This window comes from Mesoplodon mirus (assembly GCF_964341445.2).
Source record: "Mesoplodon mirus genome assembly, chromosome: 2".
NCBI lineage: Eukaryota > Metazoa > Chordata > Mammalia > Artiodactyla > Ziphiidae > Mesoplodon > Mesoplodon mirus.
Window position 1 is genome coordinate 196,059,742 of NC_138977.1, and position 23,899 is coordinate 196,083,640.

General features: G+C 39.4%; 1 protein-coding gene across 1 annotated transcript in view; it reads left to right on the top strand.

Moving 5' to 3' along the window:
• Window positions 1-23,899, top strand: part of KIF11 (kinesin family member 11) — a 55,550-nt gene that overhangs the window by 23,888 nt on the left and 7,763 nt on the right. The window contains exons 16-18 of the mRNA XM_082633297.1: window positions 4,404-4,562; window positions 9,220-9,326; window positions 22,835-23,114. Coding sequence (XP_082489423.1) covers window positions 4,404-4,562; window positions 9,220-9,326; window positions 22,835-23,114 — 546 coding nt within the window. The remainder of the gene's footprint in view (window positions 1-4,403; window positions 4,563-9,219; window positions 9,327-22,834; window positions 23,115-23,899) is intronic.

The window sequence follows — 23,899 nt, forward strand, 5'->3', positions numbered from 1 at the left end:
CATCTAGAGAGATGTCTACATGTAAAACCCATGGGTTGTGAGAAGGAATCTGGAAGAGGGAGGAGATAGGATGCTCTGCCATTGATGTGGTCAGCAGAATCATGGTGAAGAAAAATGAGAGGGAATGATCTTCAAGATAAATATTTAACTTCACATAGTAACATATATTGCGGACTATCATATGGTGGGTGAGGAAGAAATACATATGAACGTATACCCGTATATTTTTTGTTCTAGCTCTGTGAAAAATGCCAGTGGTAGTTTGGTAGGGATTGCACTGAATCTGTAGATTGCTTTCGGTAGTAGAGTCATTTTCTCAATGTTGATCTTCCAATCCAAGAACATGGTATATCTCTCCATCTATTTGTATCATCTTTAATTTCTTTCATCAGTGTCTTATAGTTTTCTGAGTACATGTTTTTTGTCTCCTTAGGGTTTATTCCTAGGTATTTTATTCTTTTTGCTGCAGTGGTAAATGGGAGTGTTTCCTTAATTTCTCTTTCAGATTTTTCATCATTAGTGTATAGGAATGCAAGAGATTTCTGTGCATTAATTTTGTATCCTGCAACTTTACCAGGTTCATTGATTAGCTCTAGTAGTTTTCTGGTAGCATCTTTAGGATTCTTTATAGTGTCATGTCTCTGCAAACAGTGACAGCTTTGCTTCTTCTTTTCCAATTTATATTCCTTTTATTTCTTTTTCTTCTCTGATTGTTGTGGCTAAAACTTCCAAAACTATGTTGAATAATAGCAGTGAGAGTGGACAGCCTTGTCTTGTTCCTGATCTTAGAGGAAGTGGTTTCAGTTTTTCACCACTGAGAACGATGTTGGCTGTGGGTTTGTCATATATAGCCTTTAGTATGTTGAGGTAATTCCCTCTAGGCCTACCTTCTGGAGGGTTTTTATCATAAATGGGTGTTGAATTTTGTCAAAAGCTTTTTCTACATCTATTGAGATGATCATATGGTCTTTCTCCTTCAGTTTGTTAATATGGTTTATCACATTGATTGATTTGCGTATACTGAAGAATCCCTGCATTACTGGGATAAACCCCACTTGATCATGGTGTATGATCCTTTTAATGTGCTGCTGGATTCTGTTTGCTAGTATTTTGCTAAGGATTTTTGTATCTATGTTCATCAGTGATATTGGCCTGTAGTTTTCTTTCTTTGTGACATCTTTGTCTGGTTTTGGTATCAGGGTGATGGTGGCCTCATAGAATGAGTTTGGGAGTGTTCCTCCCTCTGCTGTATTTTGGAAGAGTTTGAGAAGGATAGATGTTAGCTCTTCTCTAAATGTTTGATAGAATTCACCTGTGAAGCCATCTTGCCTTGGGCTTTCTTTGTTGGAAGATTTTTTTTTTAACATCCTTATTGGCGTGTTGGAAGATTTTTAATCACAGTCTCAATATCAGTGCTTGTGACTGGTCTGTTGATATTTTCTATTTCTTCCTGGCTCAGTCTCGGAAGGTTGTGCTTTTCTAAGAATTTGTTCATTTCTTCCAGGTTTTCCATTTTATTGGCATAGGGTTGCTCGTAGTAATCTCTCATGATCCTTTGTATTTCTGCAGTGTCAGTTGTTAACTTCTACGTTTTCATTTCTAATTCTGTTGATTTGAGTCTTCTCCCTTTTTTTCTTGATGAGTCTGGCTAATGGTTTATCAATTTTGTTTATCTTCTCAAAGAACCAGCTTTTAGTTTTATTGATCTTTGTTATTGTTTCCTTTATTTCTTTTTCATTTATTTCTGCTCTGATCTTTATGATTTCTTTCCTTTTGCTAACTTTGGGGTTTTTTTGTTCTTCTTTCTTTAATTGCTTTAGGTGTAAGGTTAGGTTGTTTATTTGAGATGTTTCTTGTTTCTTGAGGTAGGCTTGTATTGCTATAAACTTCCCTCTTAGAACTGCTTTTGCTGCATCCCATTGGTTTTGGTCATCGTGTTTTCATTGTCATTTGTTTCTAGGTATTTTTTGATTTCCTCTTTGATTTCTTCAGTGATCTCTTGGTTATTTAGTAGTGTATTGTTTAGCCTCCACATGTTTGTACTTTTTACAGATTTTTTTCCTCTAATTGATATCTAGTCTCATAGTGTTGTGGTCGGAAAAGATACGTGATATGATTTCGATTTTCTTAAACTTACCAAGGCTTGATTTGTGACCCAAGATATGATCTATCCTGGAGAATGTTCCATGAGCACTTGAGAAGGAAGTGTATTCTGTTGTTTTGGATGGAATGTCCTATAAATATCAATTAAGTCCATCTTGTTTAATGTATCATTTAAAGCTTGTGTTTCCTTATTTATTTTCATTTTGGATGATCTGTCCATTGGTGAAAGTGGGGTGTTAAAGTCCCCTACTAGATCGTGTCACTGTCGATTCCCGTTTTATGGCTGTTAGTATTTGCCTTATGTATTGAGGTGCTCCTATGTTGGGTGCATAACTATTTACAATTGTTATATCTTCTTCTTGGATTGATCCCTTGATCATTATGTAGTGTCCTTCTATGTCTCTTGTAATAGTCTTTATTTTAAAGTCTATTTTGTCTGATATGAGAATTGCTACTCTAGCTTTCATTTGATTTTCATTTGCATGGTATATCGTTTTTCCATCCCCTCACTTTCAGTCTGTATGTGTCCCTAGGTCTGAAATGGGTCTCTTGTAGACAGCATATATACAGGTCTTGTTTCTGTATCCATTCAGCCAGTCTGTGCCTTTTGGTTGGAGCATTTAATCCATTTACATTTAAGGTAGTTATGGATATGTATGTTCCTATTATCATTTTCTTAATTGTCCTGGGTTTGTTATTGTAGGTCTTTTCCTTCTTTTGTGTTTCCTGCCTAGGGAAGTTCCTTTAGCATTTGTTGTAAAGCTGGTTTGGTGGTGCTGAATTCTCTTAGCTTTTGCTTGTCTGAAAAAGTTTTAATTTTTCCGTTGAATCTGAATGAGATCCCTGCTGGGTAGAGTATTCTTGGTTGTAGGTTTTTCCCTTTTATCACTTTAAATATGTCCTGCCACTCCCTTCTGGCTTGCAGAGTTTCTGCTGAAAGATCAGCTGTTAACCTTATGGAGATTCCCTTGTATGTTATTTGTCGTTTTTCCCTTGCTGCTTTTAATATTTTTTCTTTGTATTTAAGTTTTGATCATTTGATTAATATGTGTCTTGGCATGTTTCTCCTTGGATTTATTCTGTATGGGACCCTCTGTGCTTCCTGGACTTGATTGATTATTTCCTTCCCATATTAGGGAAGTTTTCAACTATAATCTCTTCAAATATTTTCTCTGTCCCTTTCTTTTTCTCTTCTTCTTCTGGGACCCCTATGATTCAAATGTTGGTGTGTTTAGTGTTGTCCCAGATGTCTCTGAGACTGTCTTCGATTCTTTTCATTCTTTTTTCTTTATTCTGCTCCGTAGTAGTTATTTCCACTGTTTTATCTTCCAGGTCACTTATCTGTTCTTCTGCCTCAGTTATTCTGCTACTGATTCCTTCTAGAGAATTTTAAATTTCATTAATTGTGAAATTTCATTTATTGTGTTGTTCATCATTGTTTGTTTGCTTTTTAGTTCTTCTAGGTCCTTGTTAAACGTTTCTTGTATTTTCTCCATTCTATTTCCAAGATTTTGGATCTTCTTTACTATCATTACTCTGAATTCTTTTTCAGGTATACTGGCTACTTCCTCTTCATTTGTTTGGTCTGGTGGGTTTTTACCTTGCTCCTTCATCTGCTGTGTGTTTCTCATTTTGCTTAACTTACTGTGTTTGGGGTCTGCTTTACACAGGCTGCAAGTTCGTAGTTCCCGTTGTTTTTGGTGTCTGCCCCCAGTGGCTAAGATTGGTTCAGTGGGTTGTGTAGGCTTCCTCGTGGAGTGGACTAGTGCCTGTGTTCTGGTGGATGAGGCTGGATCTTGTCTTCCTGGTGGCTAGGACCACGTCTGGTGGTGTGTTTTGGGGTGTCTGTGAGCTTATTATGATTTTAGGCAGCCTCTCTGCTAACGGGTGGGGTTGTGTTCCTGTCTTGCTAGTTGTTTGGCATAGGGAATCCAGCACTGTAGCTTGCTGGTCGTTGAGTGGACCTGGGTCTTAGCGTCGAGTTGGAGATCTCTGGGAGAGCTTTCGCTGTTTGGTATTACGTGGAGCCGGGAGGTCTCTGGTGGTCCAGTGTCCTGAACTCGGCTCTCCCACCTCAGAGGCACAGGCCTGACACCCGGCCGGAGCACCAAGACCCTGTCGGCCACATGGCTTTTGGGAAGTCTGAGGTCTTGTGCCAGCATTCAGTAGGTGTTCTGTAGGAGTTGTTCCACATGTAGATGTATTTCTGATGTATTTGTTGGGAGGAAGGTGATCTCCACATCTTACTCCTCCGCCATCTGGAAGGTCTCCTCGAAATTAATTTTTTTTTTTCTTCAAAGATAGAAGATCAGAAGAAGGAAATGGATGGCTTTCTCAGTACACTGTGTAACAATCTACACGAACTAAAAGAAGATACAATTTCTTCCTTGGCTGAAACACAGAAGCTATGTGAAAACTTAACTGAAGACCTGAAGACAATAAAGAAAATCCATTCACAGGTATCTTGTTTAGGTGATTTAAGGAGTGTAAAAAGAAAGTATTATGATCTTTAACTTGATAATCCCTGTTACAGACTGAAAGCTATATAACTAAATTAGAATCCTGAAAATACCATAGCCACTTTTGCTTATAACAGCAATTAATGTGAAATAATTGAGAGTACTTCTCTTGATTAGTTAATATTTGATGATTTGCTACATGTAGAGCCCTATTCTAAAGCACAATAAGACATACAGTCCTTTCCTCACATTGAGAAGAAAGATGAACTACAGAAATATACCATCAGGAGTACAATTAGAAGAAAATGGTCATAGCATTTAAAATGAACATGTATCTACATTTTAACTTGATAATTTTTGTTGTTTTTGTGTTTAATGTAACATGGATAGTTATCCTCTTTCACAAACTGTTCCCTGCTTTCTTTTAATATGTTTGTCTCATCAGTATCAGGCATTTAAATTGTAGTAAAATGATACAATTCTTAATTTTTATTGATAAATGTAATTTATGACTTGCTTCGTGTAAACTATTCCTCAGTATATGATGCTTTAAATCAAAACCAAACCTTCAAGCCAGGCAAGTCATAATCTATAAATATCAGATATATGGAAAATAATTTCTGGTATTCTTAAGCCTTTAGTAATGAATTCTGAAGTTCTGTTAAATGAGGCTATTACTATATGACGGAACTCTTTGGTCAGTGAAACTGTTGACATGGTTTAGTGACCAGTAAAGAATTCTTTGTTTTGGAAAGTGAGGGAAAGGGAATTCATATCCATGTCACCTGAAATGAGAAGGGAAACACATCTAAGGTTTTTAGATAAGAATTAAAGCAACTTTAGCTTTCTGCCCGTGGACGCCACCGAGCAAGCATTGTTAAAGTCTCCCCACTCCAGGGCCTTCATGTCTAAGTCAGAGTCACCCGAAGAGCCCGACCAGCTGCGGAAGCTCTTCATCAGAGGTTTCAGCTTTGAAACAACCGATGAGAGCCTGAGGAGCCATTGTGAGCAGTCAGGAGCGCGCACAGACTGTGTAGTAACAAGGGATCCAAGCACCAGGCACTCAGAGGCTTCTGGGTTGTCACGTATGCCACTGTGGAGGAGGTGGATGCGGCCATGAAGGCAAGGCCACACGAGGTGGATGGAAGAGTTGGGGAACCAAAGAGGGCCGTCTCAAGAGAAGATTCTCAAACACCTGGTGCCCACTTAACTGTGAAAAAGATTTTTGTTGGTGGCATTAAAGAAGACATTGAAGAACATCACCTAAGAGATTATTTTGAACAGTATGGAAGTGATTGAAATCATGACTGACCAAGGCAGTGGCAAAAAGAGAGGCTTTGCTTTCGTAACCTTTGATGACCATGACTCCATAGACAGGATTGTCATTCAGAAATACCACACTGAATGGCCACAACTGTGAAGTAAGGAAAGCCCTATCTCAGCAAGAGATGGCTAGTGCCTCATCCAGCCAAAGAGGTCGAAGTGGTTCTGGAAGCTTTGGTGGTGGTCGTGGAGGGAGTTTTGGTGGGAATGACAGCTTTGGTCGTGAAGGAAACTTCAGTGGTCGAGCTGGCTTTGGTGACAGCCATGGTGGTGATGGCTATGGTGGCATTGGGGATGGCTCTAATGGCTTTGGTAATGATGGGAGCACTTTTGGAGGTGGTAAAGGCTACAATGATTTTGGCATTTATAACAATCAATCTTCAAATTTTGAACCCATGAAAGGAGGAAACTTTGGAGGCAGAAGTGCTGGCCCCTATTGTGGTGGAAGTCAGTACTTTGCCAAACCATGAAACCAAGGTGGCTATGGCTGTTCCAGCAGCAGCAGGAGCTATGGCAGTGGCAGGAAGTTGTAATTACTGCCAGGAAAAAAAGCTTAGCAGGAGAGGAGAGCCAGGGAAGTGACAGGGAAGCTACAGGGTCAACAGATTTGTGAACTCAGCAAAGCACAGTGGTGGCAGGGCCTAACTGCTACAAAGAAGACATGTTTTAGACAATACTCGTATATGGGCAAAAAAAACTCAAGGACTGCATTTGTGACTAATTGTATAACAGGCTGTTTTAGTTTCTGTTCTGTGGAAAGTGTAAAGCATTCCAACAGAGCGTTTTAATGTAGGTTTTTTTTTTTTTTGCACCCGTGCTGTTGGTTGCTAAATGTAATAGTCTGATCATGACACTGAATATACATGTCTTTTTTAAAATGTGCTGTGTGAAGTTAGTCTACTCTGAAGCCATCTTGGTAAACTACACCAACAGTGTGAAGTTAGAATTTCTTCATGGTGATGGCAGGTTCCAAATTTATTTACAACCTGCTTGGGTGGAGAAGACATTGTCTTCAGAAACCTTAGTGTAGTCGAACTGACAGTTACTGTGTTGTGACCTGGAGTTCACAGTTAAAAGGGTCACCCAGGGCTTCCCTGGTGGCGCAGTGGTTGAGAGTCTGCCTGCCTATGCAGGGGACACGGGTTCGTGCCCCGGTCCGGGAAGATCCGACATGTCGCAGAGCTGCTAGGCCCGTGAGCCATGGCCGCTGAGCCTGCGCGTCTGGAGCCTGTGCTCCGCAACGGGAGAGGCCACAACAGTGAGAGGCCTGCGTACGGGAAAAAAAAAAAAGGGTCACCCAAGCAAAGTAATGGAGTTTTTTGGTTATTCATATGATTGTTGGCACATCCTATGCAATATATCTAAATTGACTTATGGTACCAGATAAAGTTCTAGATGGGAATGAAGCTTGTGTATCATCCATTATCATGTGTAATCAATAAATGATTTAATACCCTCCTGAGGGAATTCCCTGGCATTCCAGTGGTTGGGACTTGGTGCTTTCACTGCCATGGCCCAGTTCCATCCCTGGTGGGGAAACTAAGGTTCTGCAAGCTGCACAGCACGGCTGAAAAAACAACAAAACAAAACCCTCTTGAATGGAATGAAAAAGAAAAAAAAGAAAGATAGCAACTTTAAAATAAGATTATTTGTTTCCCTAATTGATAAGCATGAACCTTTTCAGACAAAAGGTTAATATTGGAAATCAGTACAAATGATAGTTAACATTTATTGAGCAACTCCTATGTGTTTATTCCTCCCACCAATATAGATACAGGTTCTATTACTAGCCTAGTTTTCTAATGAGGGAACTGAGGCCTCAAGGGCATCTTACAATAGTTAGATCCCCTTATAGCCGTAGTGGTGATTATACTGCCTGAAAGGCATCCATTTTTGAGGGGCTCTTCTATATGTTTCTAGAACATATTCTTGCTGTTTGAAATTGCAACAAGTTTACCTTAAACCTGCTGAGATCTTTTTAGGTATGTAGATCAGCTTTTAATTAATTAGCTGTTTTGAAATGTTTAAAATTGGCAAGCAACTGTTTAAAAACAAACAAAACAGGACTTCCCTGGTGGTCCAGTGGTAAAGAATCCACCTTACAATGCGGGGGACGCGGGTTCAATCCCTGGTCAGGGACCTGGGATCCTGCATGCTGCGGGGCAACTAAGCCCGTGCGCCACAACTACTGAGCCCATGCACCTTAACTAGGGAGCCTGCGTGCCACAAACTACAGAGACCACATGGTCTGGAACTGTCGCACCACAACTAGAGAGAAGCCTGCATGCGGCAAGGAAGAGTCCACACGCCGCAATGAAAGATCCTGCATACCTCAATGAAGATTCTACATGCCGCAACTAAGACCTGACACAGCCAAAAAAAAAAAAAAAAAAGCTCTTAAAAACATCCTAATATTTTTTAAAAAACCCACCTGTGCCGTGAAAAGTATTTTAGCATGAGTGGTTTGACTTCCCTGGCTTAAAGAAAGCAAGTTTACTAACTGAGCTATTTCTGAGATATTCTAGAACTTGAGGTTAGTGCTAACAAACCAATGATGTAAACTCTGAACACCTGGTTACATGTAGATAAATCTGAAAATACCTGCATTTCCCTCTACTTTGAGATTAGTAAAAATACTGACACTCTATTCATAATCAAAATGTTAGATGTATATTGTCAGCTGATGTGTTATTCAGAAATGTGTTTAAAGATCCCAAGTATGAGAAAAGGTTAAGCTCTATTTATTTATTTATTTGGCCACACCTCGAGGCTTGCGGGATCTTAGTTCCCCAACCAGGGATTGAACCCGCACCCTTGGCAGTGAAAGCACAGAGTCCCAACCACTGAACTGTCAGGGAATTCCCTCTATTTACATCTTATTAATATGATCCAACTAAGTTCTGTAAAATGTTTCAGCTCTATTAACTGATAATATTTTTGGACTTCTTGACCCATTAGATTTTCAGCATTACTTTGTCTTCTAGTAGTGTTATCAGTTAAGAAGCAACTATGTATATCTGTCAAAATGGTTCTCAAACACAATGTGACATTTTGGTGTATCTGGTTAGTTTTGAGGTACTCGGAAAGTAACTTGTTACTTATAGTTAAAAGAAGAAAGTTTGCTAATTATTTACTTTCTTAGAAATGCCTGTAATATTATTATCCATTTAATATCACTTCTAGAAATCTCCTGTATGTGAGAGAGATGGAGTTAAAGATCTCTTGTCAGGAATTTTTATAATTCTCACCTATGGGAAAATACTTTATATCAGTATAGAAAAAAAGTTGAACTGTTATAATTTCAGTCTTTTCCTTCCCCACACCTTTCTTACAGGAACTTTGCCAGTTAATCAATCTTTGGAAGGAGAGATTCTGTGCTTTGGAGGAAAAGTGTGAAAACATGTGGAAACCACTTAGCAGTGTTCAAGAAAATACAGAGCAGTAAGATGTTTTAAAATTCTTTTTAATATATCTTTTCTGAATAAGTTACAGTCTTTATAATCTCCACTTTCCCCCAAATACTTCAGTGTGTATCCTAAAAATATAAGCTACTATCTTATATAATAATTATTTTCTTTAAAAAAATTTAAAAAAAAATTTTTTTTTGGAGTATAGTTGATTTACAATGTTGTGTTAGCTTCAGGTGTACAGCAAAGTGAATCACTTATACATATGCATGTATCTGTTCTTTTTTAGATTCTTTTCCCATGCAGGTTATTACAGAATATTGAGTAGAGTTCCCTGTACTATATAGTAGGTCTTTATTAATTATCTATTATAATAGTTATTTTAAATTAGAAAATTAATATTGAGAACTACTATTATCTAATATGCAGACCTAATTCAAATTTTGCCAATTCTCTCACTAATGTTCTTTATAAGAAAAGAAAAAGATTTTCCTCCTGGTCCAGGATTTAATTCAGGATCACACATTGCATTTAATTGTCATGTCTCTTTTTTTTTGTTTGTTTTGTTTTGTTTTTTGTTTTTTGTTTTGCGGTACGCGGGCCTCTCACTGTTGTAGCCTCTCCCATTGCGGAGCACAGGCTCCGGACGCGCAGGCTCAGCAGCCAAGGCTCACAGGCCTAGCTGCTCTGCGGCATGTGGGATCTTCCCAGACCAGGGCACGAACCTGTGTCCCCTGCATCGGCAGGCGGACTCCCAACCACTGCGCCACCAGGGAAGCCCTAATTGTCATGTCTCTTGAGTCTTCTTTAATATGGAGCAGTTCCTTAGTTTTTGTCTTTTATAGCCTTTTTTTTCAAAGAGCATAGAATATTTATTTAGTACAATGTCCCTCAGTTGGGGTTGGCTTTCATGATTAGTTGCAGTTATCAAGAAAACCACAAAGGTGGTATGTTCTTAGTGCATCTCAGATATCAAGAGGTTTAACTTTGATAATTTGGTTGTAATGTTGTCCTCTAGATTTCCTTTGCCATTAATAAAGAACATAAGGGGAGATACTTTGAAACTATATAAGTATCCTGTTCCTCTTAGAATCTATTGATATGTATTTCTTTTTTGGGGGGGTGGTACGCGGGCCTCTCACTGCTGCGGCCTCTCCCGTTGTGGAGCACAGGCTCTGGACGCGCAGGCCCAGCGGCCATGGCTCACGGGCCCAGCTGCTCCGCGGCATGTGGAATCCTCCTGGACCAGGGCACGAACCCGTGTCCCCTGCATCGGCAGGCGGACTCCTAACCACTGCGCCACCAGGGGAGCCCTTGATATGTATTTCTGATCCCATCATTCCTTCAACATTTGTTAGTTGGCATTCTACTGAGAGGAAGAATTTTCCCCTTGTCCTGCCATTTATTCTTTTTTTTTTTAATTTATTTATTTTTGACTGTGTTGGGTCTTTGTTGCTGCATGCAGGCTTTCTCTAGTTGCAGCAAGCGGGGGCTACTCTTCCTTGCAGTGCATGGGCTTCTCATTGCAGTGGCTTCTCTTGTTGCGGAGCACAGGCTCTAGGTGCACTCGCTTCAGAAGTTGTGGCACACGGGCTCAGTAGCTACAGCTCACGGGCTCTAGAGCGCAGGCTCAGTAGCTGTGGCGCACGGGCTTAGTTGCTCCACGGCATGTGGGATCCTCCCAGACCAGGGCTCAAACCTGTGTTCCCTGCATTGGCAGGTGGATTCTCAACCACTGCACCACCAGGGGAGCCCCTTGCCATTTATTCTTATTCATTTATTTATGTTAGCAAGTACTCATGCATTCTTTTATCCTCTGGGTATAGTCCACTATTATTTATTCTGATGTTCAAATTATCCCAGTTTTGGCTAGTGAGAGCCTCTTCAACTTGTCTCCTGTGTCCTTTTGATATGACCTGTCCTTTTTGAGCATTTTCTTACTTTCTGATATAGCAAGATATTCCAGGTATCTTGTACTTTCTCAGCCCCAGCTCTAAAATCATATTAATATAAACCAAGATCTGGGCACTAGGTGTTCTTATTGCTACTGTGGTGTCATTTCTTCTGAGGTTCCCCAGGTGGACATAGCTAGAAATACATGTGTGAATGTGTATATATACGTGCACTTAAATATCTTTCTTTTCTGTATTTGTGCTCCCTTTTCAGACAGAAACCTGGCTCTCATCCACAATATATCTACCTATTTGCTCAATTTTAGAATACACATTAAGTAATTTCACAATTTCTAACCCATATCCATGATGAAATATATACTTACTAATTAGAGTAGGGTTTGGCAAACTGGCTGCTGGGCCGGATGCCTGCTACTTCAAGTAATTTTATTGGACACAGTCATGTTGGTTTACTCAATCTGCCTGTTTGTTTATGTGTTGCCTTTAGCTATCTTTGACTGCCTTTGCACTGCAAAGGTTACATCAAAGACTATATACCTGTAAACCTAAAATATTTGCTATCTGGATTTCTAAGAAAAAGTTTTTAAGAAAAGCTGATTCCTGCACTAGTGTTTAGTGTTGCTTTATAGCCTCATTGCTTGCCAGTCTCACATCCTTATCATATATTCTGATCAGCCTTATGATTTCTTTTAGAAGAAAGATTTAAAGACATGATCTATTTTTAATTTTTTGTATAAGGTATGGGGTTTCTCAAGATTCATCTATAGATTCATCTATAGAATATCTATAGATATTCTAAACTCATGAGGATAAGGGTATTCTGATATTTACCCCTATTTTTGCCCATTAAATTGTTCCTTTCTGAAGTTCCAAACAGGTCTGCTGGTCACAAATGCTATTTTCCTTTGTCTGAGAATATCTTGACTTTCCTTTCATTCCTGAAAAATAATTTCACTGGCTATAGAATTCTGGGTTGACAGGTCTTTTCTTTCAGCACCTGGAATATGTTGTTGCATTTCCTTTTGGTCTCCATGAGATGAGAAATCCAATCATTTGAATCCATGTCATTCAAATGATTGTTCACCTATAGGTAGTTTCTCTGTAGCTGGTTTCAACATTTTTTCTTTGTCCTTAGTTTTTAGAAGTTTGATTATATTGTGTCTTCTTCTTTTTTTTTTTTTTTTGGTGGTACGCAGGCCTCTCACTGTTGTGGCCTCTCCCATTGCGGACCACAGGCTCCAGACGTGAAGGCTCAGTGGCCATGGTTCATGGGCCCAGCCGCTCCGCGGCATGTGGGATCTTCCCGGACTGGGGCAGGAACCCATGTCCCCTGCATCGGCAGGCGGACTGTCAACCACTGCGCCACCAGGGAAGCCCCTATATTGTGTCTTCTTATGTATTTCTTTGAGTTAATCCAATTTGGGTTTGCTCAGCTTCTTGAATCTGTAGACTTATGCCTTTCACCAAACTTGTAAATTTTCATCCATTCTTTCTTTTCATTTTTTTTTTTTAAACCAAGAATTGTTTGTCTGTTTGTTTGTTTTTTGGTGGCACTGCTTGGCTTGTGGGATCTTAGTTCCCTAACCAGGGATTTAACCCGGGCCACAGCAGTGAAAGCACTGAGTCCTAACCACTGGACCACCAGGGAACTCCCTTCATTATTTCTTTGAACATTTTTTAAGCCCTATATTTTTCTCCTCTGCTTCTAGAACTATGATGACACAAATGTTAGATCTTTTATTATGGTCCCATAGGTCTCTGAGGCTATAGATACTAGTCTGTTTTCTCTTCGTTGATTGAGTATATCCTGTAATCTGTCTTTGTCTTTATGTCCACTGACCCTTCCTTTGTCATCTCTAACCTAATATTGAACGCATTCAGTAAGGTGTTTTATTTCAGTTACCGCTTTTTTCAGTTTATAATTTTCATTTGCTTCTTTTTTCTTAAATCTCTTCTATTTCTTGTTAAGACTCTTTTTTTTTTTTACATGTGTTTTCTTTTTTTTTTTTTTTTTTTGGCTGCACCTCGCAGCCTGTGGGATCTTAGTTCCCCAACCATGGATTGAACCCAGGCCCTTGGCAGTGAGAGCATGGAGTCTTAACCACTGGACCTCCAGGGAATTTCCTTTAGATGTGGGGTTTTTTTTTTTTGAATTTTTATTTTATTTATTTTTTCATAGAGCAGGTTCTTATTAGTCATCAATTTTATACACATCAGTGTATACATATCAATGCCAATCGCCCAATTCATCACACCACCATCCCCATCCCCCCACGGCTTTCCCTCCTTGGTGTCCATACATTTGTTCTCTACATCTGTGTCTCAACTTCTGCCCAGCAAACCGGTTCATCTGTACCATTTTTCTAGGTTCCACATATATGCATTAATATATGATATTTCTTTTTCTCTTTCTGACTTACTACACTCTGTATGACAGTCTCTAGATCCATCCACGTCTCAACAAATGACCCAATTTCGTTCCTTTCAATGGCTGAGTAATATTCCATTGTATATATGTACCACATCTTCTTTATCCATTCATCTGTCGATGGGCATTTAGGTTGCTTCCATGACCTGGCTATTGTACATAGTGCTGCAATGAACATTGGGGTGCATACGTCTTTTTGAATTATGGTTTTCTCTGGATATGTTCCCAGTAGCGGGATTGCTGGGTCATATGGTAATACTATTTTTAGTTTTTTAAGGAACCTCCATACTGTTCTCCATAGTGGCTGTATCAATTTATATTACCACCAACAGTGCAAGAAGCTTCCCTTTTCTCCACACCCTCTCCAGCATTTGTTGTTTGTAGATTTTCTGATGATGCCCATTCTAACTGGGGTGAGGTGATACCTCATTGTAGTTTTGATTTGCATTTCTCTAATAATTAGTGATGTGGAGCAGCTTTTCATGTGCTTCTTGGCCATCTGTATGTCTTCTTTGGAGAAATGTCTGTTTAGGTCTTCTGCCCATATTTGGATTGGGTTGTTTGTTTCTTTAATATTGAGCTGCATGAGCTGTTTATATATTTTGCAGATTAATCCTTTGTCCATTGATTCGTTTGCAAATATTTTCTCCCATTCTGAGTGTTATCTTTCCGTCTTGTTTATGGTTTCCTCTACTGTGCAAAAGCTTTGAAGTTTCATTAGGTCCCATTTGTTTATTTTTGTTCTTATTTCCATTACTCTAGGAGGTGGGTCAAAAAACATCTTGCTGTGATTTATGTCAAAGGGTGCTCTTCCTATGTTTTCCTCTAAGAGTTTTATAGCATCTGTTCTTACATTTAGGTCTCGAGTCCATTTTGAGTTTATTTTTGTGTATGGTGTTAGGAAGTGTTCTAATTTCATTCTTTTACATGTAGCTGTCCAGTTTTCCCAGCACCACTTACTGAAGAGACTGTCTTTTCTCCATTGTATATCCTTGCCTCCTTTGTCATAGATTAATTGACCATAGGTGCGTGGGTTTATCTCTGGGCTTTCTATGTTGTTCCATTGATCTTTGTTTCTGTTTTGTGCCAGTACTGTATTGTCTTGATTACTGTAGCTTTGTAGTATAGTCTGAAGTCAGGGAGTCTGATGCCTCCCAGCTCATTTTTTTCCCTCAAGACTGCTTTGGCTATTCAGGGTCTTTTGTGTCTTCATACAAATTTTAAGACTTTTTGTTCTGGTTCCGTAAAAAATGCCATTGGTAATTTGTTTGGGATTGCATTGAATCTGTAGATTGCTTTGGGTAGTATAGTCATTTCCACAATATTGATTCTTCCAATCCAAGAACATGATATATCTCTCCATCTGTTGGTATCATCTTTAATTTCTTTCATCAGTGTCTTATAGTTTTCTGCATACAGGTCTTTTGTCTCCCTAGGTAGGTTTATTCCTAGGTATTTTATTCTTTTTGTTGCAGTGGTAAATGGGAGTGTTTCCTTAATTTCTCTTTCAGATTTTTCATCATTAGTGTATAGGAATGCAAGAGGTTTCTGTGCATTAATTTTGTATCCTGCACCTTTACCAAATTCATTGATTAGCTTTAGTATTTTTCTGGTGGCATTTTTAGGATTCTCTATGTATAGTATCATGTCATGGGCAAACAGTGACAATGTTACTTCTTCTTTTACAATTTGTATTCCTTTTCTTCTCTGATTGCCGTGGCTAGGACTTGCAAAACTATGTTGAATAATAGTGGTGAGAGTGGACTTCCTTGTCTTGTTCCTGATCTTAGAGGAAATGCTTTCAGTTTTTCGCCATTGAGAATGGTGTTTGCTGTGGTATTGTCATATATGGCCTTTATTATATTGAGGTAGATTCTCTCTATGCCCACTTTCTGGAGAGTTTTTATCATAAATGAGTGTTGAATTTTGTCAAAAGCTTTTTCTGCATCTATTGCGATGACCATATGGTTTTTATTCTTCAGTTTGTTAATATTGTGTATCACATTGATTGGTTTGTGTATATTGAAGAATCTTTGCATCCGTGGGATAAATCCCACTTGATCATGGTGTATGATCCTTTTAATGTGTTGTTGGATTCTGTTTGCTAGTATTTTGTTGAGGATTTTTGCATCTATATTCATCAGTGATATTGGTCTGTAATTTTCTTTTTTTGTAGTATCTTTGTCTGGTTTTGGTATCAGGGTGATGCTGGCCTCCTAGAATAAGTTTGGGAATGTTTCTTCTTCTGCAATTTTTTGAAGAGTTTGAGAAGGATGGGTGTTAGCTGTTCTCTAAATGTTTGATAGAATTCACCTCTGAAGCCATCTGGTCTTGGACTTTTTTTTTTTTTTTTTTTTTTTTTTTTTTTTTTTTGTGTGGTATGCGGGCCTCTCACTGTTGTGGCCTCCCCCGTTGCGGAGCACAGGCTCCGGACGCGCAGGCCCAGCGGCCATGGCTCACGGGCCCAGCCGCTCCGCGGCATATGGGATCCTCCCAGACCGGGGCACGAACCCGTATCCCCTGCATCGGCAGGCGGACTCTCAACCACTGCGCCACCAGGGAGGCCCTGGTCTTGGACTTTTGTTTGTTGGAAGATTTTTAATCACAGTTTCAATTTCATTACTTATGGTTTGTCTGTTCATATTTTCTATTTCTTCCTGGTTCAGTCTTGGAAGCTTATACCTTTCTAAGAAGTTGTCCATTTCTTCCAGGTTGTCCATTTTATTGGCATAGAGTTGCTCGTACTAATCTCTCATGATCTTTTATATTTCCGCAGTGTCAGTTGTTACTTCTCCTTTCTCATTTCTAATTCTATTGATTTGAGTCTTCTCCCTTTTTTTCTTTGTGAGTCTGGCTAATGGTTTATCAGTTTTGTTTATCTTCTCAAAGAACCAGCTTTTAGTTTTATTGATCTTTGCTATCGTTTCCTTCATTTCTTTTTCATTTATTTCTGATCTGATCTTTATGATTTCTTTCCTTCTGCTAACTTTGGGTATTGTTTGTTCTTCTTTCTCTAGTTCCTTTACGTGTAAGGTTAGATTATTTATTTGAGAATTTTCCTGTTTCTTGAGGTAGGCTTCTATACCTATAAACTTCCCTCTTAGAACCGCTTTTGCTTCATCCTATAGGTTTTGGGTCATCGTGTTTTCATTGTCATTTGTCTCTAGGTATTTTTTGATTTCCTCTTTGATTTCTTCAGTGATCTCTTGGTTATTTAGTAACGTATTGTTTAGCCTCCATGTGTTTGTGTTTTTTACTTTTTTTTTCCCTGTAATTCATTTGTAATCTCATAGCGTTGCAGTCAGAAAAGATGCTTGATATCATTTCAATTTTCTTAAATTTACTGAGGCTTGATTTGTGACCCAAGATGTGATCTATCCTGGAGAATGTCATGCACACTTGAGAAGAAAGTGTAATCTGCTGTTTTTGGATGGAATGTCCTATAAATATCAATTAAATCTATCTGGTCTATTGTGTCATTTAAAGCTTGTTTCCTTATTTATTTTCATTTTGGATGATCTGCCCATTGGTGTAAGTGAGGTGTTAAAGTCCCCCACTATTATTGTGTTACTGTCGGTTTCCTCTTTTATAGCTGTTAGCAGTTGCCTTGTTTATTGAGGTGCCCCTATGTTGGGTGCCTATATAATTATAATTGTTATATCTTCTTCTTGGATTGATACCTTGATCATTATGTAGTGTCCTTCCTTGTCTCCTGTAACTAACTAACTAACTAACTTTCTTTCTTTCTTTCTTTCTTTCTTTCTTCCTTTCTTCCTTTCTTCCTTTCTTCCTTTCCTTCTTTCCTTTTCTTTTCATTCTTTTCTTTCTTTCTTAATTTTTGCGGTACACGGGCCTCTCACTGTTGTGGCCTCTCCCATTGCAGAGCACAGGCTCCGGACACGGAGGCCCAGCAGCCATGGCTCACGGGCCCAGCTGCTCGGCGGCATGTGGGATCCTCCCGGACTGGGGTATGAACCCATGTCCCCTGCATTGGCAGGCAGACTCTCAACCACTGTGCCACCAGGGAAGCCCAACATTCTTTATTTTAAATGATATGATTATTTTATCTGATATGAGTATTGCTACTCCAGCTTTCTTTTGATTTCCATTTGCATGGAATATCTTTTTCCATCCCCTCACTTTCAGTCTGTATGTGTCCCTAGGTCTGAAGTGGGTCTCTTGTAGACAGTATATATATGGGTCTTGTTTTTGTATCCATTCAGCCAATCTGTGTCTTTTGGTGGGAGCATTTACTCCATTTACATTTAGGGTAATTATCAATATGTATGTTCCTATTGCCATTTTCTTAATTGTTTTGGGGTTTTTTTTTGTAGGTCCTTTTCTTCTCTTGTGTTTCCCACTTAGAGAAGTTCCTTTAGCATTTGTTGTAGAGCTGGTTTGGTGGTGCTGAATTCTCTTAGCTTTTGCTTGTCTGTAAAGCTTTTGATTTCTCCATTGAATCTGAATGAGATCCTTGCCGGTTAGAGTAATGTTGGTTGTAGTTTCTTCCCTTTCATCACTTTAAGTATATCATGCCACTCCCTTCTGGCTTGTAGAGTTTCTGCTGAGAAATCAGCCGTTAACCTTATAGGAGTTCCCTTGTATGATATTTGTCGTTTTTCCCTTGCTGCTTTCAATAATTTTTCTTTGTCTTTAATTTTTGCCAATTTGATTACCATGTGTCTCAGCATGTTTCTCCTTGTGTTTATCTTTCCTGGGACTCTCTGCACTTCCTGGACTTGGATGGCTATTTCCTTTCCCAAAATATTTTCTCGGGTCCTTTCTCGCTCTCTCTTCTTCTGGGACCCTTATAATGCGAATGTTGTTGCATTTAATGTTGTCCCAGAGGTCTCTTAGGCTGTCTTCATTTCTTTTCATTCGTTTTTCTTTATTCTGTTCCGCAGCAGCGAATTCCACCATTCTGTCTTCCAGGTCACTTATCTGTTCTTCTGCCTCAGTTATTCTGCTATTGATTCTTTCTAGTGTATTTTTCATTTCATTTATTATATTGTTCATCTCTGTTTGTTTGTTCTTTAATTCTTCTAGGTTTTTGTTAAACATTTCTTGCATCTTCTCGATCTTTGCCTCCATTCTTTTTCCGAGGTCCTGGATCATCTTCACTATCATTATTCTGAATTCTTTTTCTGGAAGGTTGCCTATCTCCATTTCATTTAGTTGTTTTTCTGGGGTTTTATCTTGTTCCTTCATCTGGTACATAGCCCTCTGCCTTTTCTTCTTGTCTGTGTTTCTGTGAATGTGGTTTTTGTTCCACAGGCTGCAGGATTGTAGTTCTTCTTGCTTCTGCTGTCTGCCCTCTGGTGGATGAGGCTATCTAAGAGGCTTGTGCAAGTTTCCTGATGGGAGGGACTGGTGGTGGGTAGAGCTGACTGTTGCTCTGGTGGGCAGAGCTCAGTAAAACTTTAATCTGCTTGTTTGCTGATGGCTGGGACTGGGTTCCCTCCCTATTGGTTGTTTCACCTGAGGCAACCCAACACTGGAGCCTACCTGGGCTCTTTGGTGGGGCTAATGACAGACTCTGGGAGGGCTCACACTAAGGAATGCTTCCCAGAACTTGTACTGCTAGTGTCCTTGTCCCCACGGTGAGCCAAAGCCATCCCCCGCCTCTCCAGGAGACCCTCCAACACTAGCAGGTAGGTCTGGTTCAGTCTCCGCTGGAGTCACTGCTCCTTCCCCTGGGTCCCGATGTGCACACTACTTTGTGTGTGCCCTCCAAGAGTGGAGTCTCTGTTTCCCCCAGTCCTGTCGAAGTCCTGCAATCAAATCCCACTAGCCTTCAAAGTCTGATTCTCTAGGAATTCCTCCTCCCGTTGCTGGATTCCCCAGGTTGGGAAGCCTGACGTGGGGCTCACAACCTTCATTCCAGTGGGTGGACTTCTGTGGTATAAGTGTTCTCCAGTCTGTGAGTCACCCACCCAGCAGTTATGGGATTTTGTTTTTCTGTGATTGCACCCCTCCTACCATCTCATTGTGGCTTCTCCTTTGTGTTTGGATGTGGGGTATCTTTTTTGGTGAGTTCCAGTGTCTTCCTGTTGATGATTGTCCAGCAGCTAACTGTGATTCTGGTGTTCTCACAAGAGGGAGTGAGAGCACATCCTTCTACTCTGCCATCTTGGTTCCTCCCCTTTAGATGTGTTTTAGTTGCTCATTGAAACATTTTTATGATGGCTACTTAAAATCCTTGCCAAATTGTTCCAACATTTGAATTATCTCAGTGTTGGTACCTGTTATCTTTATTCATTTAAGTTGTGATTTTCCAGAATTTTTTTTTTTTTTTTTTTTTTTTTTTTTTTTGCTGTACGCGGGCCTCTCACTGCTGTGGCCTCTCCCGTTGCGGAGCACAGGCTCCGGACACACAGGCTCCGCGGCCATGGCTCGCGGGCCCAGCCGCTCCGCGGCATGTGGGATCCTCCGGGATCGGGGCACGAACCCGTGTCCCCTGCATCGGCAGGCGGACTCTCAACCACTGCGCCACCAGGGAAGCCCCAGAATGTTTTTTAATTGTATCTTGAACATTTTGACTATTATGTTAGGAGGTTCAGAATCCTGTTTAAGTCTTCTTTTTTAAGTAGGCAGGTCCTGGGCCACTTTTTTGGGCTGTGGTTCCAATAACAATTTAATTTCCAGAACATTAGCAGTTTTATTCTGGCATGCTTCGTTCCTATGCTACGCATATGTGAAAAATATGTATTCTGCTTTTGTTGGATGAAGTGTTCTAAACACATGAGTTAGGTCAAGTTAATTGGTAGTGCTGTTCAGGTGACCTATATCCTTACTGAGTTTCTGTTTACTTATTCTATCAGTTACTTATAAGAGGGGTGTTGAGATCTCCCGCTATAATTGTAGATTTCTCTATTTCTCTTCTGAATTCTGTCCGTTTTTGCCTCATAAGTGATGCTCTGTTGTTAGATGTATACACATGAGGGTTGATACATCTCTGATAATTGACCCTTTTATCATTATGTAATGTCCCTTTTTATCCTTGATAATTTTCCTTATTCTGAAGTCTACTTTGTCTGAAATTAATACAAAAACTTCAGTTTTCCCTTGATTGCTATTTGCATAATATAGCTTTCTCCATTCCTTTACTTTTGGCATAAGTCTTTTTTTAAATTTTTGGCTGCGTTGCATCTTTGTTGCTGCACACAGGCTTTCTCTAGTTGTGGTGATCAGGGGCTTCTCATTGCAGTGGCTTCTCTTGTTGCAGAGCAGGGGCTCTAGGTGCAAGGGCTTCGGTAGTTTTGGCTCGTGGGCTCTAGAGCACAGGCTCAGTAGTTGTGGTGCATGGGCTTAGTTGCTCTGCGGCATGTGGGATCTTCCCAGACCAGGGCTCAAACCCATTTCTCCTGCATTGGCAGGCGGATTCTTAACCACTGTGCCACCAGGGAAGTCCCTTGGCGTAAGTGTTTATATTTAAAGTGGATATCTTGTAGGTAACATATAATTGGGTCTTGGTCTTTTATCAAATTTCACGATGTATGGCTTTTATCTGGTGTGTTTAGGCCATTCTCATTTAAAGTATTGATATAGTTGGGTTAAAGTCTACCATTTTGTTTTCTGTTTGTTGCATCGTTTGTCCTTTGTTTCCTTTTTTCCTTTCCTAATTTAAGTTGAGCATTTTTATGTTTTCATTTTATCTCTCCTGTTGACTTATTTATACTTTCAGAATTACTTATTTAAACTGTTTTTTCTAGGATTAATAATATATATTTTGAAATAATTTTAATCCACCTTCAAATAATTTGCTGTTTCATGTGTAATTAAAGGACCTTAACAGTATATTCCCAATTCCTCCTTCTGGTCTCTTATGCATTGTTTTCATGTATTTTACTTCTACATATGCTATATTTACCCAATACATTGTTACTCTGATTATCTATTTTCTTTTTCAGTATGGCTTCTAGAAATTTTTAAATTACATATGTGGCTCACATTATATTTCTACTGAATGATTCTGCTCTAGAATTCTGGCTATCACCTATCCTACTACCTAACTCCTATCATATGTTTTTCAATCCTATTGTTGGTCCTATTCATTATATCATGTTTCCACTCTGAATTCTTCTTTCTAGATTCTGAATCTAGATAGTGTTTCCCCACTGTTTATTCCCAGTAGGTTTTGATTCCTTGAGGGGATAGATTTGTGTTGATAGCCTCCAAGCTTACCACTTAATTTTCTTTTCCTTTTTCAATTATTTTCACTTAATTTGTAGTTGATTTTTTCAGCACATTTGCTTCCTCATATGATTTGCTCACATGGTGGACCATCTAGTGGTAGTAGAGGGTAACCCTCATTCCCCAAAGTTTAACTCTGCTCCTGTGAGATGACTTTGAATGCTATTACAGGGAACTTTACTGAGAGAAGGAAGCCATCAATGATTTTTTTTTTTTTTTTTGCGGTACACGTGCCTCTCTCTGTTGTGGCCTCTACCATTGTGGAGCACAGGCTCCAGATGCACAGGCTCAGCGGCCATGGCTCACGGGCCCAGCCGCTGTGCGGCATGTGGGATCTTCCCGGACCGGGGCACGAACCCGCGTCCCCTGCATCGGCAGGCGGACTCTCAACCACTGCGCCACCAGGGAAGCCCCATCAGTGACTTTTACATGTATATTTTGATATTAGTTTTGTATCAGGGTTATGTTACATTGTACTATGTGTGCTATGTGTAGTTTGTCTCACCCCAATATAATTGTCTTTTAATTATTAGATAGCTTTATAGTTGACTTTGTTTTATAATATTTATAATATTTATGATTTATTTTGTATCATAGGCAAGGCAAAACTGCGTAAGAACAGAATAACTAACTGATTATGGACAGTTTAGGGACTAGTTAAACTAGAGGCTAGAGGCTGTAGGAGGTGTCCTTAAGTAACATAATCTAGTAGGAGGAGTAAAACACATGGGCAGAGTTCATTTTAATAACCATATAGTTACTATTCTAAGAGGTACAAAGTACAGTGTCATATCTGGAAAAGGTTTTATAAGAAAAGAGATATTTTCAAAGGTCATTTAGTTGTAGATGTGATGTCAGTCTGCTGTGAAATGACAATTAAGGGCTTGGGCTCTGGAATTAGACTGCTTAGGTTTGAATGCCATTTTTGAGCTGTGTGATCTTGGGCAAGTTATATATCCTTTGAGTCTTAGTTTTTCAAGTTAACAGTGTTATTCTCTTTTCCTATAGGAAATCTAAAGATATAATCAGCAAAACAACTTCTCACAGTGAAAAATTTGGCGCTGATTTTGATGACTTGTCAGCGGAACTCAGACATTTTAACCAGGAAGGTACAAAACTGGTTGAAGAGTCTGAGAAGCACTGTGATAAACTCAGTAGCAACCTTGAAATAATATCTCAAGAGACTGAACAGAGATGTGAGGCTCTGAACACAAGCACACTTTATTTTTCTGAACAGTGGGTATCTTGCTTAAATAAAAGGGAAGAGGAACTTCAGAATTTATGGAAGGTAATAACTTTATAACTGGAATATAACGCTATATATAATAGAATAGAATATAGAATAGAATATAACACTATATTCTCTCCTTTGGGGAGAATAGTGATAATCAGAATATTAAATATTCTTGGCTAAGAATTGGTTTCAAAACACATGATATTTTAAAGTATAAGTTTTTTTTTTTTTTTTTTTTTTTGGCTGCATTGAGTCTTCAATGCTGCGTGCAGGCTTTCTCTAGTTGCGGCAAGTGGGGGCTACTCTTTGTTGCGGTGCGCAGGCTTCTCATTGTGGTGGCGTCTCTTGTTGCAGAGCGTGGGCTTCAGTAGTTGTGGCTCGCGGGCTCTAGAGCGCAGGCTCAGTAGTTGTGGCGCAAGGGCTTAGTTGCTCCACGACATGTGGGATCTTCCTGGCCCAGGGCTCAAACCCGTGTCCCCTGCATTGGCAGGCGGATTCTTAACCACTGCGCCACCAGGGAAGCCCTTAAAATATAATTAATGACTTAAAATTTTAAGTGTAACAGTTGGTATGCTTATATGTGATCTTGTTTAACATATGTTTCCTAGATCTTCAAATTATTTAACATTTATCTGATCTGTCCTATATCTATCTGTGGTTTTTGACTCGTTAGTTCTTTCAGTTAAGAGCACCCCATCTTTTGATATATAATACTTTTCACTTATGTATGCTTTTTACTTTTCTCTGGGTACATTCAAACCTGTTATTGCTTTAATTATTTAGGATATTGTTCTGGTTACTCAGAAGATATCTGATAGATTTGTGGGTTTGCTTGAACT